This window comes from Schistocerca americana, chromosome 5 (genome assembly GCF_021461395.2).
Source record: "Schistocerca americana isolate TAMUIC-IGC-003095 chromosome 5, iqSchAmer2.1, whole genome shotgun sequence".
In the NCBI taxonomy this organism is placed as follows: Eukaryota; Metazoa; Arthropoda; class Insecta; order Orthoptera; family Acrididae; genus Schistocerca; species Schistocerca americana.
This window is the reverse complement of record NC_060123.1, coordinates 312983963-313007480: the sequence shown is the minus strand read 5'-3', so window position 1 is coordinate 313007480 and position 23518 is coordinate 312983963. Positions and strand designations below refer to the sequence as shown.

Genomic DNA, 23518 nt, shown 5'->3' with positions numbered 1-23518 from the left:
AAGGTGTAAGTCAACTACCCTGGCCAGCAAGGTCTCCGGATCTGTCCCCCATTGAGCATGTTTGGGACTGGATGAAGCGTCGTCTCACGCGGTCTGCACGTCCAGCACGAACGCTGGTCCAGCTGAGGCGCCAGGTGGAAATGGCATGGCAAGCCGTTCCACAGGACTACATCCAGCATCTCTACGATCGTCTCCATGGGAGAATAGCAGCCTGCATTGCTGCGAAAGGTGGATATAGACTGTACTAGTGCCGACATTGTGCATGCTCCGTTGCCTGTGTCTATGTGCCTGTGGTTCTGTCAGTGTGATCGTGTGATGTATCTGACCCCAGGAATGTGTCAATAAAGTTTCCCCTTCCTGGGACAATGAATTCACGGTGTTCTTATTTCAATTTCCAGGAGTGTATGACTGAAACCGTTCAAACATGCATTTTATACATTAGTTTTGGTATGTGAAGACGTGTATGTGACCATGTGATTCCTAGTACTCTGTTTTGATGCTACATTGCGATTTCTTGAGTTTTGTCGTTGTACAGTTACCGTAGGATTGGCAGAGATCATAAAAAAATATGTATTACAAGACAGCATTCTGACAAGTGTTTTACCAAGTATATGTTATATGCTGTTAAGTGTCGTCTGAAAAAGATGTTTGACTTTAAAAATTATGAATGGTTGCATCACTACTATATTCAAAGTGTCATTCCATTTCATAATCATTCAATAATTTAATTTGTTTCAAGTTCCCTAATATTTTCTTTTCGGATGTGACGTATTAATGTAATCAGTAACACGTCTATAAATTTTTGGTCTTGACATTACAGTGTTGATCTATACAGCGCTGCAGTCATTTTTGTTACGGGAGAAAAGTTACTACAGAAGTCTTGGCAGACGAAGCTGGTGATAAAGGCTTACATGGTTCTGAATAATACTAAGTAAAGTTTGTAATTAAATATTAACAAGAGGAAATATAATCCAAGACAGCCTAACTAAATTCCCCAATGATTGATTCGAACTATATTTCCCAATGATTGGTTTATGTTCACTAACTAGCTAAATTTTCCATAAAGGTTAATGCTAACTTGAAATTTCCGCGTTTCTAAATTATATCGCTATAGTGAACAATAATTAGAATTTCGAATTGGTCTGTGCATTGCTTATCGTATTTTAAGTATGTTCTGTAGAAGTACACTAAACTTTCGCTGATAAGCAGCTCAAAACAGCGTGGGTGCTTGGGGACTGGCGATATTTTTTTAATTCCATGTAATGTAAAATCATACGTGCTAAGACTTACAGATATCCTATTTTAATGCACTATACTCTACCCTTGTGTACTTTGATGCGACTAAAAGCGCTTTTCCCGTTTCTCTGGGTAGAACACAATCACGGTCATTTGCAACTAAAACAGAAACACTTAACAACGTGTAGCAAAACACCCGTAGTTATAACTTTAACTATGGATATATTTACTCATCGATCATACAACAGTATCCCCTCTCCCCCGCCCCCCCCCCCCCACCCCCTTGTGACACCATTCGATGTCCCGCTAGCTCAATATCACTCGATCTTATAAGATCACAATTTAATTCAATGACACTTCTGGGCCGCATCTCACGAGCAGTCAAATTATTTTTTCAGCTTTTATATTGTTTCCTCGTAATTCACTATCCCCGTCTCAGCAAAGAATCGTACACTCATTTGCTTACGTAAATTCTTAGGAAAGTTTTTACTACCAGATGTAATCGATTTTCTGAGAAAATATGTAGAATTTATTCTCGACATAAGACATAAATTGAAACGATGTAACAATCGTCCTTCATACTATCACTGAATGCTAATTGGCGTGTGAAATGTTATTCTGTTAGGAAATAACTATTCCCGCAGTCACTCTGACACGAATCGCGAGGCTCACACTGCAGCTTAATGAAGATGGAGTGGCGATTTTCTCCCCAGTACGTTACGCAATTCCTTTTTCCAGCAACTGCAACATGCAGCGCAGGCACTGGATTCCATAGAGCGAGGTGGCCTAGTGGTTACCGCACTAGACTCGCAATCGGGAAGACGACGGTTCAAATACGACTCGGGCCATCCGATTTACGTTTTCCGCGATTTTCCTAAATCGCTCTAGGCCGGGATAGTTCCTTTGTAAGGACGCGGCCGATTTCCTGTCCCATACTCGAAACATTTCGATTTTGTGCTCCGTCCCTACTGACCTCGGTGTCGAAGGGACTTTAAACGCCAATCTTCCTTCCTTCTTTCTTTGTTGAAATCCAAATGGATGACTCATTTTCATCGCCAGCAGTCAGTCACAGCTCGTCTCACTGACAAGTTTCCAGAGGCAAACGAAGGACCCGTTAAGACATCCAACATCAGTATTTCTCCACGAAGAGGAGACAGGGGCAAGTGGACATTCGGCGTGGGGTGACTAATCACTTAGTGTAAATTTATTTTTTCAAATAGCATACTACAAATGCTTCACACGAACTCGTACACTGAAAACGCGGCCGCCAGATCAGTGTGCGTACGGTATCTGTCGTGTACTTTGCTTGACGTATTATAATTTTCAAGATACTCAAGCTGCTGCTAGATAACTGGTAAGATGTGTTTCTTGACATTTTCCCGGTGGATCGAACATTCCATAATTTTTCGGGTGTGCATCCGAGACATTTTTAACTCATGTTCCGATATTTCGACTGACAACCTTTCAGCCGCTTCTGAGTTATTAGGCTTTAGATGGCGGGTGTATCGCTGCAACGTTCTTCTGCGGTGCGTATTGTTTGTTCTTTGCACCTTTAACAAACTCACAAGGAATTTTCCCCACTCGCCTTTCGTTAAAGCACATTATCCTTCACAGATCCCAGAAGAGCTGCCGTCTTGGCCGGTAGAAGGAAGATCATACACATTTTACGCTTCTTCATTATTCTAGTATTTTTTCAAGAGATATATCCGGCATATGGCAGAAACACCGTAGACTTTTCATTTCTTTCTTCTTGCTCTTTTTCAGGTTGATCTGGCGTATGCGCTTGCAGATCTCTTTTAATTTTATGTTTCGTATATCCACTTTTATTGAATAGTTCTTACAAGTGTATCAGTTGACTCTGCAAACTGTTAGGTCGGACACTGCATGGCCCCTAGTACTAAAGTCTTAAGTACACGCATAGTTTGTAAAGGATGGTGACAGATAGACGCCCGCAAGTGTAAATCGGTACCGTTGGCGTATGGTAAACGCTATGTCTTAAAAACCCAACTTCCTTACGTCATAGTAATACATCCAAAACCGGTAGACAGCCATTCGTTCCCGAAAAATATGGAATAACTGGTAAGATATCTGGTTATTATTTGTATTACACACTGAAGCGCCAAAGAAAATGGTATAAGCACGTGTATTCAAATACAGCGATACGTAAATAGGCAGACTAAGGCGCTGCGGTCGGAAACACCTACATAAGACAACTGTCTCGTGCAATTGTTAGATCGGTTACTGCTGCTAAAATGGCGGCTTATCAAAATTTATGTGCGTTTGAACGTGGTGTTATAGTCGGCGCACGAGCGATGGGATTCAGCATCGCCGAGGTGGCGATGAAGTGCGGATTTTCCCGCTCAAACGTTTCACGAGTGTTCCGTGAATATCAGGAATTCGGTAAAACATCAAATCTCCGACATCGCTGCGGCCGGAAAAAGAACGGGACCAACGTCGACTGAAGAGAATCGTTCAACGTCACAGAAGTGCAACCTTTCCTCAAATTGATGCAGTTTTCAATGCTGGGCCATCAACAAGTATCAGTATGTGAACCATTCAACGAAACATCACCGATAGGGGCTTTCGGAGCCGAAGTCCCACTCGTGTACCCTTGATGACTGCACGACACAAAGCTTTACACCTCGCCTGGGCACGTCAAAACCGACATTGGACTGTTGATGACTGGAAACATGTTGCCTGATCGGACGAGTCTCGTTTCAAATTGTATCGACCGGATGGACGTGCACGGGTATGGAGACAACCTCATGAAACAATGAACCCTGCATATCAGCAGGGGACTGTTCAAGCTGGTGGAGGCTCTATAATAGTGTGGGGCGTGTGCAGTTGGAGTGATGTGAGACCCCTGATACCTCTAGATACGACTCTGACATGTGACACGTACATGAGAATCCTGTCCGATCACCTGCATCCATTCATCTCCATTGGGCATTCCGACGGACTTGGGCAATTCCAGCAGGACAATGCGACACCCCACACATTCAGACTTACTAGAGTAACTAAATAAACACTCTTCTGAGTTTATACACTTCCGCTGCCCACCAAACCCTCCAGATATGAAGATTATTGAGCATATCTGGGATGCCTTACAACGTGCTATTCAGAAGAGATCTCCACCCCATCGTAGTCTTACGGATTTATAGACAGCCCTGCAGAATTCATGGTGTCAGTTCCCTCCAGCACTACTTCAGTCAGTAGTCGAGTCCATGTTACGTCGTGTTTCGGCACTTCTGCGTGCTCGCCGGGACCCTAGACGATATTACGCAGGTGTAGCCGTTTCTTTGGCTCTTCAGTGTATGACTGAATAGACAATATACTTCCACAGTCGCCGTTTGTTCATGTGTTATTGTGTGTGAATGCTGCTCCAGAATTCAAAGACAAGAGGTATGCTCAAAACGCCAAAGAGTCGTTCTAAGACCCCCCAGTTCGGGAAAACCTTCGGTGCCACCCACCCACCTTTGTTGAGCATCCTAAAAATTAATTGTAAACCAATATTTAAAACCATTAGATATTTCGAAAACTGCTTTTTTTCCTTTTTTCTCTTGTGGCAATGAAGTAATAACACCTTCCTCACCTTATCCATCTACTCGTAGTATGACGTCACTTTCTAGGTAGCACTTTCTGTGATCTCTCGATGTTAGCGACATGTTCTTCTGCCTCCCACTGTTCTTCATTACTTTCATCTCTATTTCGTTCATCATTAACGTGTGTTCATTGCCGATCAGCAGTCCATTCAATTCAAACACATTTAATTTTTCTGTTTGGTGAAACCAAGTGCATCAGAAATGATGTTTTATGCACATGGCATTACGTTTTTCGGGATCTGGATGAACGTAGAAGTTTAACAGCGTAGGCTAAAAGGAAAGTTATATAAAGAAGGGGATACAAGTAATACTAACTTATAAAAAAATGGCTCTGAGCACTATGGGACTTAACATCTATGGTCATCAGTCCCCTAGAACTTAGAACTACTTAAATCTAACTAACCTAAGAACATCACACACATCCATGCCCGAGGCAGGATTCGAACCTGCGACCGTAGCAGTCGCGCGGCTCCGGACTTATAAAAGAATTTGGGTATATATAGGTGTGTTGTAAGATGAGTATAAAAAAGTAAAATGAGGTAAATGGAATGTAGTAGAATTAAACTAGGCGGTGCCGAGGAAATTAGGTTAGGAAATCAAACCCTAAAAGTAATAGATGAATTTTGTTGTTTTGACAGGAAAATTAATTACAGTGATAGAACTAGAGAGAATATAAGATGTAGACTGGCTATAGCAAGATAAGCATTACTAAAAAAAAGGGATTTGTTAACATCGAACATGAATTTAAGTGTTAAGGTATTTGTCTTGAGTATCGACTTGCGCCGAAGTGAAACGTGGACGATAAGGATTTCAGACAAGAAGAGAATAGAAGCTTTTAAAATGTGGCGCTACGGATGATGCTGAAGAAAAGATGGGTAGGTCGAATAAGTAATGAGGAGATACGGGATCGAACTGAAGAAAACAACACTATTAGGCTAGAAGAAGTTTTCGGTTGATAGGATACGCCCTGAGGTGTCAGGGAATCGTCAGTTTGATGGAAAGAAGCGTCGATATGCAGAGGGAGACTAGAGGCCCAAGCATAGTTAGCAATTTTATGTGGACGTTGGTTGCAGTAGCCATGGGGAGATGGAGACTTGCTCACGAAAGCCTTGGGTGGAATCAAACCAGTCTTTGGACTGAAGACCACAATAATCAACAACATTAGTTTTTGGTTAGTGTAAAGTGCTAATTTGCACATTTTGTTTGTGTTCGCGTGGGCGGAGGAAATGTCGTGTTCCCAGGATCAGTACTACAACGCCTACCTCCTCAGCTGAAGCTTTAGTACGAGTTGCTGGTCGCTGTCTGCGTCCGCCCAAAGACTGGGAAGTGCGGACTACCACTGAAGCGACTGTTACGTCCCACACGGATGACACCGTCATTCAGGGGCTGTGGCAAAGGGGGGGGGGGGGGGGGGGGGGGGAGCAACGGGGCTATAGCCCCCCACCCAATGGAGTATCATATTACACTGGACAAAATGACTTCAGAAATCAGCGAATGAATTACTTCAACAGATTGAATCAATTTTTTGATAATTGTGTAGCAATATAGGTTGCAATGTATTTCAAACACATTTTAACAAAAGAATGAGAGTGGCTAATAGCTTACTATCTAAACCAATAAATATCATTTCACTTAAAATGGGCGTCTTATTATTTATTAATATACATTGGATGTATATTAATGTATGAATACCACTTACAAGAAAGCTAAATATGCCCGGTATGCCTACCAGCACTTAAACTGGTGACCCCAGACAAAAACTTCTAAACCGCCGGACATCTGGGTCAAATCGTATTATTTTCTTGGGCACTCACATACTGTAGACACGTTTTTACCCTGTACTCCAAAACAATTAGAAAAAGCTACTTTCAGCAACACCAAATTTTACCAAGTTGTCGGTGGATGACCTCAACTCTCCTTTTGTTAAGCGATATTCCATATCCCCAAACCTCCTCCCTGCCCCCCCCCCCAACCTCCCCGCCATTAGCCGCTCCCCCCTTGAAGTACTTCTAAAATCGCCCCTGCTGTCATTCATTGGAGGAAAATTTTGTTTAGGTCTCATTATATTGTTGTCATTTATAAAAGAAATGAAGAAGGACTGTAAGTATGCATTAGTCCTCTTATATGAGCAGAAATGTTAAATTGCCTGTCATATTTTTAAATTCAGGAAATCTTTATCTTCGATAGGATTATTGTTATATACGAAGAGTCATTATTTTGAAAGTGAAATCTTATACATTGTATTGCATGGAACTGGGGACCTAGAAACGACGGAGAGGCTTCGTCCCCGCCGTAGCCCTCAGTGGTTCACAACCCCACAACAGGCTACAGCAATCCGCTCACCCCACTACCGCCCCACACCGAACCCACGGTTATTGTGCGGTTCGGCTCCCAGTGGACTCTCCTGGAAGCGTCTCACACCAGACGAGTGTAACCCCCAAATGTTTCCCTGGTAGAGTAATTACGGTGCACGTGTACGTGGAGACATTGTTTGCACAGCAATCGCCGACATAGTGTAGCTGAGGCGGAATAAAGAGACCCAGCCAGCATTCGCCGAGGCAGATGGAAAATCGCCTTAAAAACCATCCACAGACTGGCAGGCACAACGGACCTCGACACTAATCCGCCAGACGGATTCGTGCCAGGGATCGGCACCCCTTCCAGCCCGGAAAGCGGTGCGTTAGACTGCACGGCTAACCGGGCAGGCAATCTTACACATTGTTAGATTGGGTCATGTTCCTCTTCAGTTTATTCTTACCAAACCGACGTTTTGACCACTCTGCTGGGACCCTCTTCAGGATCTTCTGGTGTCCCCGGTTATCCAAATACTCAGCAGTGTACAGCTAACTGGGGACACCAAGAGATCTTGAAGAATTTCCCAGCTGAGGGTTCGCAATGTCGATTGTGTGAGAACAAATTGAAGACAAATATGACACTGCCTAACAACCTAATGGTTTACCTCTGATGATAAAGGCCACGAAAGATAGCGGACTTATATATTTATTATTTCTTTCAGTATGTAACGCCAAAAATTCATATCGTCCTATTTCCATCTATTGTACTATAAATTTTTTCAATATTTTGTTACCTGAAGATATGACGTTTCTGTGTCTTCATATATTGTAATTGTTTTACAATTTGTATATATATATATATATATATATATATATATATATATATATATATTGTTACCTGAAGATATGACGTTTCTGTGTCTTCATATATTGTAATTGTTTTACAATTTATACATATATATATATATATATATATATATATATATATATACAAATTGTAAAACAATTACAATATATGAAGACACAGAAATGTCATATCTTCAGGTAACAAAATATTGAAAAAAATATATATATATGTATATATATACAAATTGTAAAACAATTACAATATATGAAGACACAGAAACGTCATATCTTCAGGTAACAATATATATAAATATATATATATATATATATATATATGCATTTATGTCGATGTATAGATGTATAATTGGTTTGTTTTGTAAATATTATTTGTATTTTTATGCTGGGTCTTGCCTAGGGAAAACTATGCTATCGAACGATTACATCGATAGGTCGTGTGGAGAACCAAAGTGTTTAGGATCTTGAGTAGTGTTAACTCTGCCGCGTGGAGCGCGGCCAGAGCTGAGTCTGGCTGGAGTAGGGCGGTGGAGCAGGTGTGTTGAGTGACGCTCCCGCGACTTGCCGCGCTTTCGGGGTTTGGCAGCATGTAATTGCGCTCGACTTGCTATGATAGTTTCTGGCACGGTGTCGCGGATGGGAAACATTAGCTGGCACACATCAAGAGCCCGTTTTGCCTGGTGACCGTGTCGAGAAGAAGGCGCGCCAACATCCAGCTTCTGCAACAGCGACGGCCGACAATAAGTGATTGTCGCCACCTCCTCGATCGACGACTTCAAACCTTCAATCAATCAACAAGGAAGATTGAAAGCACGTAAAGTTTTAGAACTGTATGGCAGACCTCAGCTTTTCAAACTGTTCCATTTACATCACTAAAATACAGCAGCTTAGCATGAAACTTTGTTCCTCATTGTCCCAATTGCATTACCAAGCAGGGTCCCTTCCATTTCCGAAATGAGCCCGAGTGTCGTTGAAATTCAAACGCCAGCATTAAAGTAATATCATTCGATTTCACTGCTTTAATTTCAAAGTTCAGTTAAAGTTTTCATAGCTGGCTACAATAACCAAACAGAACTATATTTAGATTACACAAGCACAAATTAAGAGTGCGAGTTTTGTTACCAAATTTTAGCTTACCTGTGACTGCAGCTCAGCTTGGTACGTACTAAATTTTACTATTGTTTATTGTTCAAAATCATTTAATTCAAGTTCAAAGTTAAATCTCTTATTTCTAAATTGCGGAGATTCAAGTTGCCTTTGAGATGATTGTTGAGGTAGCCCAAGACTAACCTTATTTTATGTAATTTCGTAGTGCTTCAGAAACAAAATTCACTATTAATTTCAGTCACTAAATTAACTTCCAATTTTCCGGTTTTATTAATTTTTTTGCTAAATTGAGTCAGAGTGTAGCGAAATTTATTACTTCTGACAAACATTCAGTTTTTACGCACAACACGTGTCAACCTTCAGTTGCCATGCTTTTAGTGTTAATTGTATGTGCATTAACCTTTTGTTTTTCAGTTATTATAGTAGTTGTCCATACTACTGGCGACCGTAATTTTCCCCAAACCTCAAATATCTAATTAACGCCAGTTAATTGTTAACGTAACGATCGCGCGTTTACTTTCTTTATTAACTTTACCCTTTTTCAAAATTAATTTCCACCAATTTGATTTGCATTTTTCCTTTCATTTAGATGTAACCCTTCCTCCCTCTTTACCGACAGATTAACTTCGGTGACGATTGCTTTTCCCAAACTTCCATTAGGTACAGGCGGTTTAATTTTTCACTGTCATTAAGGTCGATATGTGAGGGGGAGGTTAAAAGCAACTGCCAGAATCATTATTACCATTAGTATCTGCAATAATGATAATTACCATTGTGCGGACTAAGAAGGCACGTATTGTTTATCAGGACAATTGTGTATCAGTAGGACAAAGGCTGACTCGTAGATGCCACAGCATGACTCACCACCATCCGTGAGCGGCACGAGCAGGTCTGCGCGCTCGGCGTCCGCGTCGGGCTTCCAGTAGCAGCCGCCGTTCACCCAGCGGTTGTTGTGCGAGTGGTTGCTCGACAGCAGGCTGCCGCACACCTGCACGCAATACGTCACAACAACTAAGAGGGCTGGCTACAGAAGCCACCATGCTGTACGGAGGAAAAGTGATCTCACTGTATGTACTGGGGAGTTTCCACGTAATGCTGTACCCCAAGTGTTGACGACGACTCCTTGAGACATCAAAAGAGACAGTAAAGCATGATTAGCACCTTCGTACACTAACAGAAATGGATATAGTGTTACACCATGAAGCACCCTTCCAAAATTCATCAAACGTTATGGAAAGATTCGTGATGAACGAGTATTAAGCGATTAAACTTTCATTCCATTCGGAAATGATGCCCAACATCAACATCAGTATGAGATGTGCTCACCATTGGCATGAATACACTCTTTTATTTGTTTTGGCATGCAAGCAAAACAGCTTCTGAATGTCATCCTGGGGAGTATGTTGCCAGGTGTCAGTTCAGCAAGAACGCTGGCTGGAGGCTGGTATATACATGTTCCCATCAGGTACATACAACATTTTTGGGCTGTGAATGAGTGGATCGCGCAGCCCAGAAAGGCATCTTACACATCTCAAGTCTTTGTAGTGCAAACCGCATTGTGATGGCTTTGGTACCCTGCTCATGGCAACGACCTTGCCGCAGTGGATACACCGGTTCCCGTGAGATCACCGTAGTTAAGCGCTGTCTGGCGTGGTCGGCACTTGGATGGGTGACAATCCAGGCCACCATGCGCTGTTGTCATTTTTCGGGGTGCGCTCAGCCTCGTGGTGCCAATTGAGGAGCTACTTGACCGAATAGTAGCGGCTTCAGTCAAGAATACCATCATAACGACCGGGAGAGCGGTTTGCTGTCCCCACGCCCCTCCTATTCGCATCCTCGCCTGAGGATGACACGGCGGTCGGATGGTCCCGGTAGTGTTTACCATTCGTGCCTTATACTGGCGAGCAGTCAGCCTCCCTTCAGCAATTACCAAATCAGTCCTGCAGTCATATCGACTAGCTCCCCAAGCCGTGATTCCAGGAGCTGGAGGGGTTATGGGACTCAAGAATCGCGACTTCCAGTGACCTTCCATCAGGTCGTCTAAGGACATGTTGGTGTCGATCTGACCACCACAAACAGAAGCGATACTCATTGCTGAACCTCACGGATTGCTTCTCAATGGCACAGTTGAACCTGCCTCCACACAATTCAAGTATATTTTATTTGTTGTATGGCGTCAGTGGTGAACGACGTGTGGCAATTGGAGACCTGAACCCATCTTCAGTAAACCGATCCAGAGGGTTCGTGATGACACTATGCCCATAACCTCCGCCCAGCTTTCATCTGTTGACTTTCGTCCATTCGTCACAGCCAGTCGAAGAATCGTACGATCTTCTCGACGTGTTGTCCTGAAAGGACACGTGTCTAGTCTTCTTGCCACAGTGTTGTCATGGCACCACCTCACTACCATTCGTGCTGCATTCATTGCGCAAGTCAAGCGTCTGTGCGATCTGTCGGTATGGTTCTCCCATATTTCATGTCAATGATTCGACCTTTCTTGAAGTCCGAAAGATAACGATAAACTGCACTTACACATCTTCTGCGCGTAGTATGTTGCGATCTCCACCTGAAAAGTTCCTTTAACGTTAGAAAAAGCCAGTAGTCATTATTTACTCATACCATTCTCCAAGTGTAGGAATGGTTTTTTCTGTACTGAAAATAACTCGCTTCAGGATGAAACTAAAATCAAGATACCCTAAAAATATGGAAACAGTGGAGAATCAGTTTGTTCGGTAAGATATCAATGGTGTAAAACTTTCCATTTCAGACAATGTAGCCCCTTACCATCTCTTGTTAAGTAGCATGTTTAGTGTCTCACCTGTAAAACAACGACGCAGTCCACTTTTTCTGTAGCGTTATGACATTGTGATCTGGCTCGCCAGTTGCTCTGTGAATGTTGCGGTCTATTTATCAACCGTCATATCAAATTCAGAGACTACCAACCAGATAAAATTGTCAGTGCCTGTTCAGTTGATGCATCGTTACAATAAGAGAACCTAGAAGTTGTGTATCTTGCATCATGACAACGTACAGAAGACATGAAAACAATAATTCAACAGACACTAAACTTACTGATAAAAGGAAGACAGCATTAAAGTCAGTTGATAACTTTCATAAGAAAAAAGAGACAGTCCCTGGAAAGGATAAGTTTACTTAGGCTACTTCATGATCTTCCACCTTTCGTGCTAAATGAAAGCTATACTTCTACTGCTGCTCAACGATATTTTCTTAGAAAACACGTTCGTGCCCGAACAGCTACTCAGCTCTGTGCCTGTGCCCAAAGCTGATAAGCATCCAGCTTCTGCGAACTCCTTTCGCCTCATTTCTTTAATCTCTTGTCTCTGGTAGTTTATGTGCAACATTATTGATAACAGACTGGATTGGTCTCTAGAACGCAATAACAACCTTCATAACAGAGTAGTTTCCGTGTAAATCGTAGTTCAATAAACGTGCAGCTGATCTTATCTGTTAGTTTTTGCAGAGCTGCAGCCTATGGCAAAGTCGAAGTTCCCACTCTTCGACAGATATTGACTCATAAGGGTACACCATCAAAAATGATTATCTGGTGCTAAAAATATCTGCACCATAGACTTATAAGAACAAGCATGGTTTGTGATTGGATGGTTATCAGAAACCTGTACAAAGGCTAACCACAGGGAGATCTTTTAGCCCGAAACTTTTTAACCCACATTTTGTGGACACTTGCAAACGATTATTGTATCCTCTCATCTTCTTAAACTACGCAGGTGTCTTCGTGATTTAATCGAAAAGTAAACACGAGGACAGAGCCCTCAGCTGTATTTAGAAAGGTGTTCCCGAGGTAAATGTACTTTAAACGATAAAGGAATATCAGTTGGACAATTGCGCCAGGGTCAGATGAATACCAGATGTAATATCCTTACAAATATACTACTATAACATCGTTGAGTCCTTAGACGTTAAATTTTTGGACATGCGGCTTGATGCTCGACTTTCATGACAGAAATTTTGAAGAGCTCTAACCACAGCCCTCATAAGTATTAACATTCAAAAAGCCCTCTCTTATACTGGCTGGGGAATACATCCTGCTACACTCTTCTTTTATTATTACTTTTCATTCCGTGTCCTCAGCTCATGGTCTAGTAGTTAGCGTTTCCATTCAAGATGCTGGGGTCATGAGTTCCGTTCCTGTCCAGGTCGGAGGCTTTGTCCGCCGCTCGGGGTTGGGTTTTGTGATGTCTTGATGTCCTCATCACCATTTTATCATCATCCCGAAGCGCAAGTTGGCGAAGTGGCGTCAAATAAAAAGCCTTGCACCAGTCGGTCCAACAGCTCCAGTTAGTATCTCCCTGCCAGTAACGCCATACGATCATTTCAGTTTTTTATTGCCTACCTCCATATGTAGTACTGCCTGTTCGAGTAACGATCCACAGTGCAGTCAGGGAAGTTTCAGCCAAATACCAGACAGAGCTAGTGGTGGGGCAGAGGAAGGAATATTTGGGTGGGGATTTCCAGTTCTAACATTTGACCTACAACTAAGGGAAACCTGAGAACCTTGCTCACAGCTGGGTGATGGGAACTATTTTCAACTTAATTCTGGAATGATACGTCACAAACAAAAAATCTGAAGTCTAGTGTACGCGAATGTGTATTTGTTCGTGTGTATACCGGTAAAGTCGATGACTTTTTCGACAGTGCACTGTAGGGCTTTCTTACTTCTTTACAGGATTTTAACCCGTATCAAGATGGAAAATTGCTGCGTGTTATATGATTCTGCCTCGTTTTCTGAACTGAAAGTTTTAGGTTGCTTTCAATCCGACATTCTGCGCGTCCGTGGGGGTTACATTAGAACAACACTGATTTCCGTTCCTGGCTATCCCACCACTCATCTCTTAGAGGGAAACTTCTAAGTTCAAGATACATGTTGAGAATAAGATCTAATTCCCAGATTACTGTACCTTGTGGAGGATAAAGTATTTTGCAAGAATAAACGCAGGCCACTGTTATCAACATTGTATCACATGGTAATGTCGCGGAACATTTTCCGGTCCAATGTTAATATCATATATACTGGGGAAACATGGTGCTAACCAACAAGAAACATTCCCAGGTGTAAATAAAAGAGCTTGGTGATTTGGCGGGTATATAGAGGGGAAAAATAACGCAATACATTTTTTTCCGTTTTACCCAGTTTCACTTTTAAAGCATAAAACGCACCCTGAAGGGTAATTTGGCATATTAGGTTTAGAGGAAATACCTTCAAAACCGTGAGACATAAAAAATGTTTTTCATACGACTTTTAAAATGTAATTATGTTCTTGAAAACTGTATAATCAACTTTTGTAATACTTATCAATTTTGCATAATACACCATCACCATTAAGAAATTTTGAAAAATGGAAACTTTTGTTACACCATAAATTAAAAGAAGCCTACATGTCACATCCATGCATGTGTAACAAAGCTGTTCCTCAAATACCATTTTTGGAAAATAAGCTGTAGGCAATGTGCTGTCAAGTATCGTCAATATACCTAATTAAAATATCTAAAAGTTCATTATTATTTTAATTATTTGTTTGATTTATTCTTGTTTTATGTTTTAGATTGATATTTTATATATTAAATCCTTTTTTGTTTTTTTAGTTTACCATTTCACAAACGCGTACTTTGTCAATTGAAAATAATAAGTAACTCGTTACTACTATACAAAATCATTGCAATAATGATAGTCTGTAAAGAAATACGTAAAACATAGCTTATTTACACCATGCACATAAAATGAAAGAAATTCCTTCATATAGTACACATGACAGTGAACACAATATAAAGCAAAATTCATTAGGATTCGCACATTGTGGCAGGCGATCCTCTAAATATCCTGGTTTGTATCCGGCATATTTCAGTACAATCTTCGCAAAGAGAATTGATTATGTTCTAGTGACAGCACTTTGATTACGTTGTTTCTCAAGTCGAGTTTGACACAATAAACATTCAGCAGAACTAGATCTGAAAATTTTCTCTCGAAGTACTTCCATCATCAAATGCTATACATGTCCAACAGCTGTAACTGTCCTGGTAGCCTTTTGGGATCACAAGAGGAACAAATTCCTTGTTCTCAGCTACGAGACTCGAAATGATTATTTCACATCGACCACGCGAAGAATCTAATAATAATACAGATTTTTCTCCTGTACTGAGAAAGAAGAAAAAACGATTCTCGAGTTCTCAGTCCAAACTCTCCATAATTTTGTTTTAAAACTATGAAAAGGGAGTGATCAGTGTGAAGAAAACGATTTGTGCAACATACCTGTCCCCAAGGAATTGTTCATTCAGTGATTCCAAACGGCCTCCAAGACAGATACAGCAATTGGAACATATATGGCTTATGATGTTGGAAGAACTTTGTGACAAGCTTTTCAGATCTAATTCTACTGGATTATTATGAACTCAATCTCCACTTGAGATTCAATACTATCAGGCAGGAGTAACTAGTAAGTAATCAATTCTCTTCTCTTCGCCAAGGTTTTCCAACATACTGAAATATGCCTAGTACAAATCAGGATGTTTAGAGCAACACCCACCTCAATTTGAAATCCTCATGAAATTTGTTTATAAGCATCTCTTTAAAGATTATCATTATTGTAATGATTCTGTACTATAATTATGATTTACTTATTATTTTCAATTAACAAAAACATATATGTGAAACTGTAACCTAAAAACACAAAAAATTTAATATATAACTTAAAATGACAGTTTAAACCATTAACAACAATAAGTAAAATAAATTATTAGAATAATAATGACTTTACATATTTTAATTAGGTATGTTGAAAATACCCTGACAGCACATTGTGAACAGCTTATTTTCCAAAAACGATATTTCAGAAACTACCTTCACTACACATGGATGGATGTGGGGTGAAAGTTTCTTTAATTTATTTTGTAACATTTTTCAAAATTAATTAAAGATGGTGGGGTGTTTTGCAAAATTTCAAATTATTATCATCGTTGATTATATAGTTTTCATGAACTTTAATTACATATCAACTTCTAAATGAAACACATTTTTATATATTATAGTTTCGACGATATTTACTCTACATTTAATATGGCAAATTACCTTCTGGGGTATATTTTACCCCTTAAAAGGGAAACTGGGGAAAAAACTAAAAAATACGTATTGAATTACTTGGACCTCTCTATATACCCAAAAAATTTCATCAAGATCATTTACGAGGTGCATTCAAGTTCTAAGGCCTCCGATTTTTTTTCTAATTAACTACTCACCCGAAATCGATGAAACTGGCGTTACTTCTCGACGTAATCGCCCTGCAGACGTACACATTTTTCACAACACTGACGCCATGATTCCATGGCAGAGGCGAAGGCTTCTTTAGGAGTCTGTTTTGACCACTGGAAAATCGCTGTGGCAATAGCAGCACGGCTGGTGAATGTGCGGCCACGGAGAGTGTCTTTTATTCTTGGAAAAAGCCAAAAGTCACTAGGAGCCAGGTCAGGTGAGTAGGGAGCACGAGGAATCACTTCAAAGTTTTTATCACAAAGAAACTGTTGTGTAGCGTTAGCTCGATGTCCGGGTGCGCTGCCTTGGTGAAACAGCACACGCGCAGCCCTTCCCGGACGTTTTTGTTGCAGTGCAGGAAGGAATTTGTTCTTCAAAACATTTTCGTAGGATGCAGCTGTTACCGTAGTGGCCTTTGGAACGCAATGGGTAAGGATTACGCCCTCGCTGTCCCAGAATATGGACACCATCATTTTTTCAGCACCGGCGGTTACCCGAAATTTTTTTGGTGGCGGTGAATCTGTGTGCTTCCATTGAGCTGACTGTCGCTTTGTTTCTGGATTGAAAAATGGTATCCACGTCTCATTCATTGTCACAACGGACGAAAAGAAAGTCCCATTCATGCTGTTGTTGCGCGTCAACATTGCTTGGCAACATGCCACACGGGCAGCCATGTGGTCGTTCGTCAGCATTCATGGCACCCACCTGGATGACACTTTTCGCATTTTCAGGTCGTCATGCAGGATTGTGTGCACAGAACCCACAGAAATGCCAACTCTGGAGGTGATCTGTTCAACAGTCATTCGGCGATCCCCCAAAACAATTCCCTCCACTTTCTCAATCATGTCGTCAGACCGTCTTGTGCGAGCCCGAGGTTGTTTCGGTTTGTTGTCACACGATGTTCTGCCATCATTAAACTGTCGCACCCACAAACGCACATTCGACACATCCATAACTCCATCACCACACGTCTCCTTCAACTGTCAATGAATTTCAATTGGTTTCACACCACGAAAATTCAGAAAACGAATGATTGCACACTGTTCAAGTAAGGAAAACGTCGCCATTTTAAGTATTTAAAACAGTTCTCATTCTCGCCGCTGGTGGTAAAATTCCATCTGCCGTACGGTACTGCCATCTCTGGGACGTATTGACAATGAACGCGGCCTCATTTTAAAACAATGCGCATGTTTCTCTCTCTTTCCAGTCCGGAGAAAAAAAAATCGAAGGCCTTAGAACTTGAATGCACCTCGTACTTACACCTGAGAATGTTCCCTTGTAAATGACATTGAAGCTCGGGTTCATTATTCAGTATATGATTATCAAGATAGCAGCGCAACTGTCTCCACGAGTGACTTGGAAGTCTCAACTCTGTATAAATTATATTGCTTTTTGAGTGACTGAGGCAAAGTGTTTATAGGTGAGGCGGCAACATTAGGCATCGCTGCGGGAGATGCATTCTATGTTGCGTTTGATGGGTAGGTCAGACCCTACAGTGCAGATCCTATACATACGAACCTTCGTACTAACAACTGAGTCATTCCCTATGTTACAGCCCACATTATATGTTACGGAGCTAAAACTAGACAAAATTCTGGTATGTACTATGAATGCTCTTTTCACCCTTGAACCAGCGGCTTCCAAAAAAGTGTGAACTGTCTATCGCAGGATATCCAGTGACATTCAACGAGATCGGAAGATCTACGTAAATCGCTTTGTTACAGTGAATATCGGGTCACCTCGGCATAAGGGGCAATGAACTAGCTGACAGTCTTAACAAAAGCATGCAACAACTTGCATCCACTACAGTATCCATTCCTCACTGTGATTACTATCCACAGTTTTCAGTTAGAGCCAAAGAAGAGTCCTCATAATTATGTAATGAGGGCATTAATTGTAAAGGGGCTTGATAGAGGGCAATTCAGTAGCTGCGTGTTTTTAGTTGAAGGCATTGGTTAGAAATCAGATATGTCCACTTTTGGCCAAACTTGAGATTTTACTACATAATAGTTTGAAAACAGGTCGATCACATGTTACAAGAATGAAAATTGTCCGAGTGGAATGGACTTGTTGACGATTGCTGTTTTGGGGTAAGAACCAGATATGTCCGTGACTTGCCTTGCCATTGCACCAAACAGGTTGTCAGCGTCTAGCATATGAAAGGAACAGAACATAACACATGTATTTCGGCAGTGTCGTCCTTGTGCACATAGATACAGACTTCTGGCCTCACTCGAAAAAGCTGTTTCTGTGCAACATTAAGAATGACGATAATGAGAAGTTTACTGTTTAAAATTACAGGTTCTTTGAATGCAGCATTGAACACAAGCATATACTTCGCTGTAATGCATCATTATCACAACTGATTTATCATGAGTTCGTCATTCAGAAAGCCTCAACTACATTGACTTTTTCCTGTGGAAATCTTTGTATAGTGGTTCTGCTATGTCATCTGAAAACTACTAGTATAAAGACGTCACAAGGCTTGCCAAGAAGTATGTGCCCGCCTCGGACATGGAAGTTTATAATACGTTGATATGTGACAGAACTGTTCTGCATGCTACATCCAGTACATCAGAGGGAGAAGCTCAATGCATTGTTATTAACTTTCCACAGCTGTGACGTTTAATGGTCTATCCATTTTTTTGTAATTCTCAGATTCCTCATAACATTGAGCAATCTGTAAAGTGCTTATAATTATTTCCTTCATTACTTGTTTATTCATTTGACGTCATATTGATAAAAAAAGTTGTTTGGTGGAAGAGAGACAAGCCAATTTTCTTAAAAAAACTTCAATAGATGCCATAATAAATTTTTGTATGGATATGTGATAACCTACTACAATGTACTGGTGGCCAATACAAAGGTCGGGAAAAGACAAGACCGATGAAAAATGTTTTACAATTTGAGCTGAGCTTTTATATTTTACTCGAAAGTATGTAAAAATGACTTACGTAGTCATTGCACCAGTCTTCAATTCTGGACTTAGGTGAAAGGAAATTGTCACCATTAATAGGTTAAGAATAGAGCATATGACCACCAAAAAAACGTATGTTAAAGTTAATACCCTTTCCAACCTGCTATTACTCTACGTTTGATGAATATGAAGAGCTCAAAACAGTTTTTGGACTATTAAACCTGTGAATCTATTTCTAAATTCTGTAGACTTTGTAACAGGGAATTTTAAGGAAACTTCAAATTTGTACTGGTCACCTGATTACTTTTCTTTTGGTGGTTGTTTTAAGGATAAGGTTCAGTATGAACAACACAATGTTCTTCGCCCTTGTGTTCATTAAAACGATGTGTACAAATTTTAAATTTAAACATTTCACCTTGTTCATGTCTTATATGGAAGACACTCACAATTTATTAAATCATGTCATCTTGCATTTCGCTGTTAGTGTTTTATTTTACTATTGCAATTTCAGCTTATGTGCCATTTTCAAGCATAAGATTTATGACACATAAGTTGTCGTCACGCAGTGATAACAACGTAAATTCTGCCTAACGTCAATCTATATGTCGAAAATCTTACGCTTTAAAATGGCACAAATGTCGTAATCACAATATTAAATAAAACTCAAACAGCTAAAAGCAGGGTGGCATCATATTAAAAATTATAGAAGTTGTGTCCCATATTACAAGAAACTGACCACAGTTTAATGTCACGTTTCTGGATCTTTCACACATTGCCCGAAACCATTTGAAATAAAAAAAATTTAAAATTGTAATTGAGACGCCCTTATCGCGAGGTGTTTTCCGACGAGCTGAGAATACGAAAATTAATCGAGCCCGCAACTCGACCGTAACCAAATCCAAGAGTCAACTGGCCACCAAAGATTACAAGAGGTACCACGCTTCAATAAACACATTTTCTTTACAGACACAACGTGTGTCCCAAGCAAATAAATACAAAGCTAATTGGGTAATAAATGAAGCAAAATGCAATCGTCATTACGTTGTTCTTCTGAGAAGTTACAATAATCATCTTGTAACGATCTAAGACACTAAAAAATCACACCATAACATCATAAATTAGCTATGATCGTTACTTTAAATTTAAAAATTAAAATTTCGTCAACATTTTTTCACTTCAGTAAAATGCTTGGTTGAAGACAAATTGAAATAAAAATCAGAAAAAATGTGGCCATAAGGAACCATTACTAAGGAAGACACACAAGAAGTCTTGCAAAACTTACCACAATTCCTTTCCCGGACCGTTGAACATCCACGGCACTGCCAATCCAAGCGTCGTCTTTCAGTATGTCCCGTTCCTGCTCAACTGGCAAAACCAAAAACTGATTACAAACGAGAAATCTGTTTTAACAGTGTATCTGGCAGCAAAAATTGTATCATTAATCATGACAACTTTACGTCACGTATTTCGTCGAAGACTGCTCAGTTGAAAATTAAAGAAGACAGAATGAATCGTATATAAAGAGAACTACGATCAATTACTAATGTGTAAGACGAGGCTCTAGCAGTGTTTTCCTATATTTTGACCTAATAACGACGGCGATGTATCTTAGCACTGACTCCACGAGGGACAGAATATTTCGGAGAGCAATCTCGATGAACGCATTCACAACTCATGAACTGTGGTGGGAATTGGATCCAAGATCTGCACATCACGCGCAATGGCTTCTCCAATGTGCACAGTTGGATCGAGGGAAGTTGAATCTATGAGGCAGACTGGGTGGAGTGGGGGAGGCGTGGGGGGTAGGGGACAGAGAAGAGGTCCGGCGCCCAAACAACCTCAAATCTGCGGAGTGTTTCTCGAAGCATTCTAACGCAACTTAGGAGTGTGGTGTTGCTAAATACGCTGATAGCCTGTGCAGGTAGCCTGAGATATGTTGTAGCCAAATGCACACGATTCGACAGTAAGTTCATATATCATACGCCAGTGACAGATGATGTCAGATTACCAGGAGCATCATTTTTTTCCACGGATGCGGCTCTCACACGAAACTGACTTCGTAATCTCACAATCCGCTCCTCGAATAGTGTCAATGGGGTAGTAAGTTTAACGTCCTCATGTTACAAACTGCAAACTGTCGATATTGTAACATCCCTTCTGACTGCAGAGAGCTATGAGACTTAAGACACTGTCACACCGACCGGCTCTCAGGAATAAAATGTAACTGTTAAAACTCTAGCGACGATAATGTCTTTCATCAACAGGATTCGAGTTTATTTCAAGCACCATCTCACCAGTGTGCGTTAGTGAGCTTGTTGCTGTAACCAGTACCCATTCTTACCGTGTGTATTTCATTGATGCAGACACGGGAGCGCTGCCCAATAAAAGGATGGAATACCTTTAAATGTCAGCCTTGCGAAAAGAGACGGTGCAACTTAGCAAAGTGTGCGATCCACATTCATGGTCGACACCGACAGTCCTTTAAATTTCTTAAACTCCTCAATGCGAGAGGAGAAACTTTTGATCACAGATACGGCGTGTTTGAAAGGGTACTCGTTGTGGGTCTCCATTTGGCCGGCTGGTTGAATCGTACAGTATCTAGTTTCGTGGGCCATTCGGAAGTGACAGTGGCCCGATGTTTGACGGGATGGGAACGCAGGCATACTCCTCGCCAAGGATCCTGTCGACCACGTCTGGCCACCACAAGAGAGGATCGCCGTACTGTGCACCAAGCACATAGTAACCCCGACACATTTGCGTCTGCCGTACAAGAACAACAAATGGACTTCCTGCAACTTCCGTGTCCTGCTGCACCATTCGTTCGACACTATCAGCAGACAGACTAGGCAATTACTGTCCCAAGCGTAGGCTACCGTTAACATCACAACACAAACGGCTGTGTCTGGAGTGTTGCCGTGACGGGGAAACTTGGACTGCTGACGAATGGCGGCGCACTGTGTTCACGGGTGAATCACGGTTGTGCGCCAACCTGGATTAGGCCTGTCATCGTCCGAGAGTGTAGTGACGACGTGGGAAGAGATCCAATGATCGGAGAGAAACAGCAGTATTACTCCTGGTGTCGTGGTGTACGGAGCCCATTGGGTACTACAGTGAAGAGCCAAAGAAACTGCTACAGCTGCCTAATATCGAGTAGGGCCCCTCCCAGCACGCAGAAGTGCTGCAACACGACGTGGCATGGATTCGACTGATGTCTGAAGTAGTGCTGGAGGGAACTGACGCCGGCCGGAGTGGCCGAGCGGTTCTAAGCGCTATAGCCTGGAACCGCGAGACCGCTACGGTCGCAGGTTCGAATCCTGCCTCGGGCATGGATGTGTGTGATGTCCTTAGGTTAGTTAGGTTTAAGTAGTTCTAAGTTCTAGGGGACTGATGACCTCAGAAGTTGAGTCCTATAGTGCTCAGAGCCATTTTGAAAGGGAACTGACACCATGAATTCTGCAGGGCTGTCCATAAATCCCTAAGACTACCAAGGGGTGGAGATCTCTTCTGAACAGCACGGTGCAAGGCATATATGCTCAATAACATTCATGTCTGAGGAGTTTGTTGGCCAGCGGAAGTGTTTAAACTCAGAAGAGTGTTCCTGGAGCTACACTGTAGCAATTGTGGACGTATGGGGTGTCGCATTGTCCTGCTGGAATTGCCCAAATCCGTCGGAATGCACATTGGACATGAATGGGTGCAGGTGATCAGACAGGATGATTACGTACGTGTCACCTGTCAGAGTCGTATCTAGACGCATCAGGGGTCCCGTATCACTCCAACTGCACATGCCCGCACCATTACAGAGGCTCCACCAATTTGAATAGTCCCCTCCTGATATGCACGGTCTATAGATTCATGAGGTTGTCTCCATACCCGACGCGTCCATCCGCTAGATACAATCTGAAACGAGACTCGTCCGACCAGGCAACATGTTTCCAGTCATCAACAGCCTAATGTCGGTGTATGCGGGCCCAAGCGAGACGTATAGCTTTGTGTCGTACAGTCATCAAGGGTACACGAATCGGCCTTCGTTTCCGAGAGCCCCTATCGATGATGTTTCGTTGAATGGTTCGCACAATGACACTTGTTGATGGCCCAGCACTGAAATCTGCAGCAATATACGGAAGGGTTGCACTTCTATCACGTTGAACGATTCCCTTCAGGAATCGTTGGTCTCGTTCTTGCACAATCTTTTTCCGGCCGCAGCAATGTCGGAGAT

The 23518-nt window shown here is 41.6% G+C and overlaps 1 protein-coding gene across 1 annotated transcript in view; it reads right to left on the bottom strand.

Annotated features, from left to right (window-relative positions):
• The window catches only part of LOC124616336 (integrin alpha-9-like), a 180685-nt gene that overhangs the window by 135754 nt on the left and 21413 nt on the right, over positions 1 to 23518 (bottom strand). Inside the window, exons 3-4 of the mRNA XM_047144643.1 lie at positions 20582 to 20664; positions 9965 to 10088 (exon numbers count right to left, since the gene is read on the bottom strand). Coding sequence (XP_047000599.1) covers positions 9965 to 10088; positions 20582 to 20664 — 207 coding nt within the window. The remainder of the gene's footprint in view (positions 1 to 9964; positions 10089 to 20581; positions 20665 to 23518) is intronic.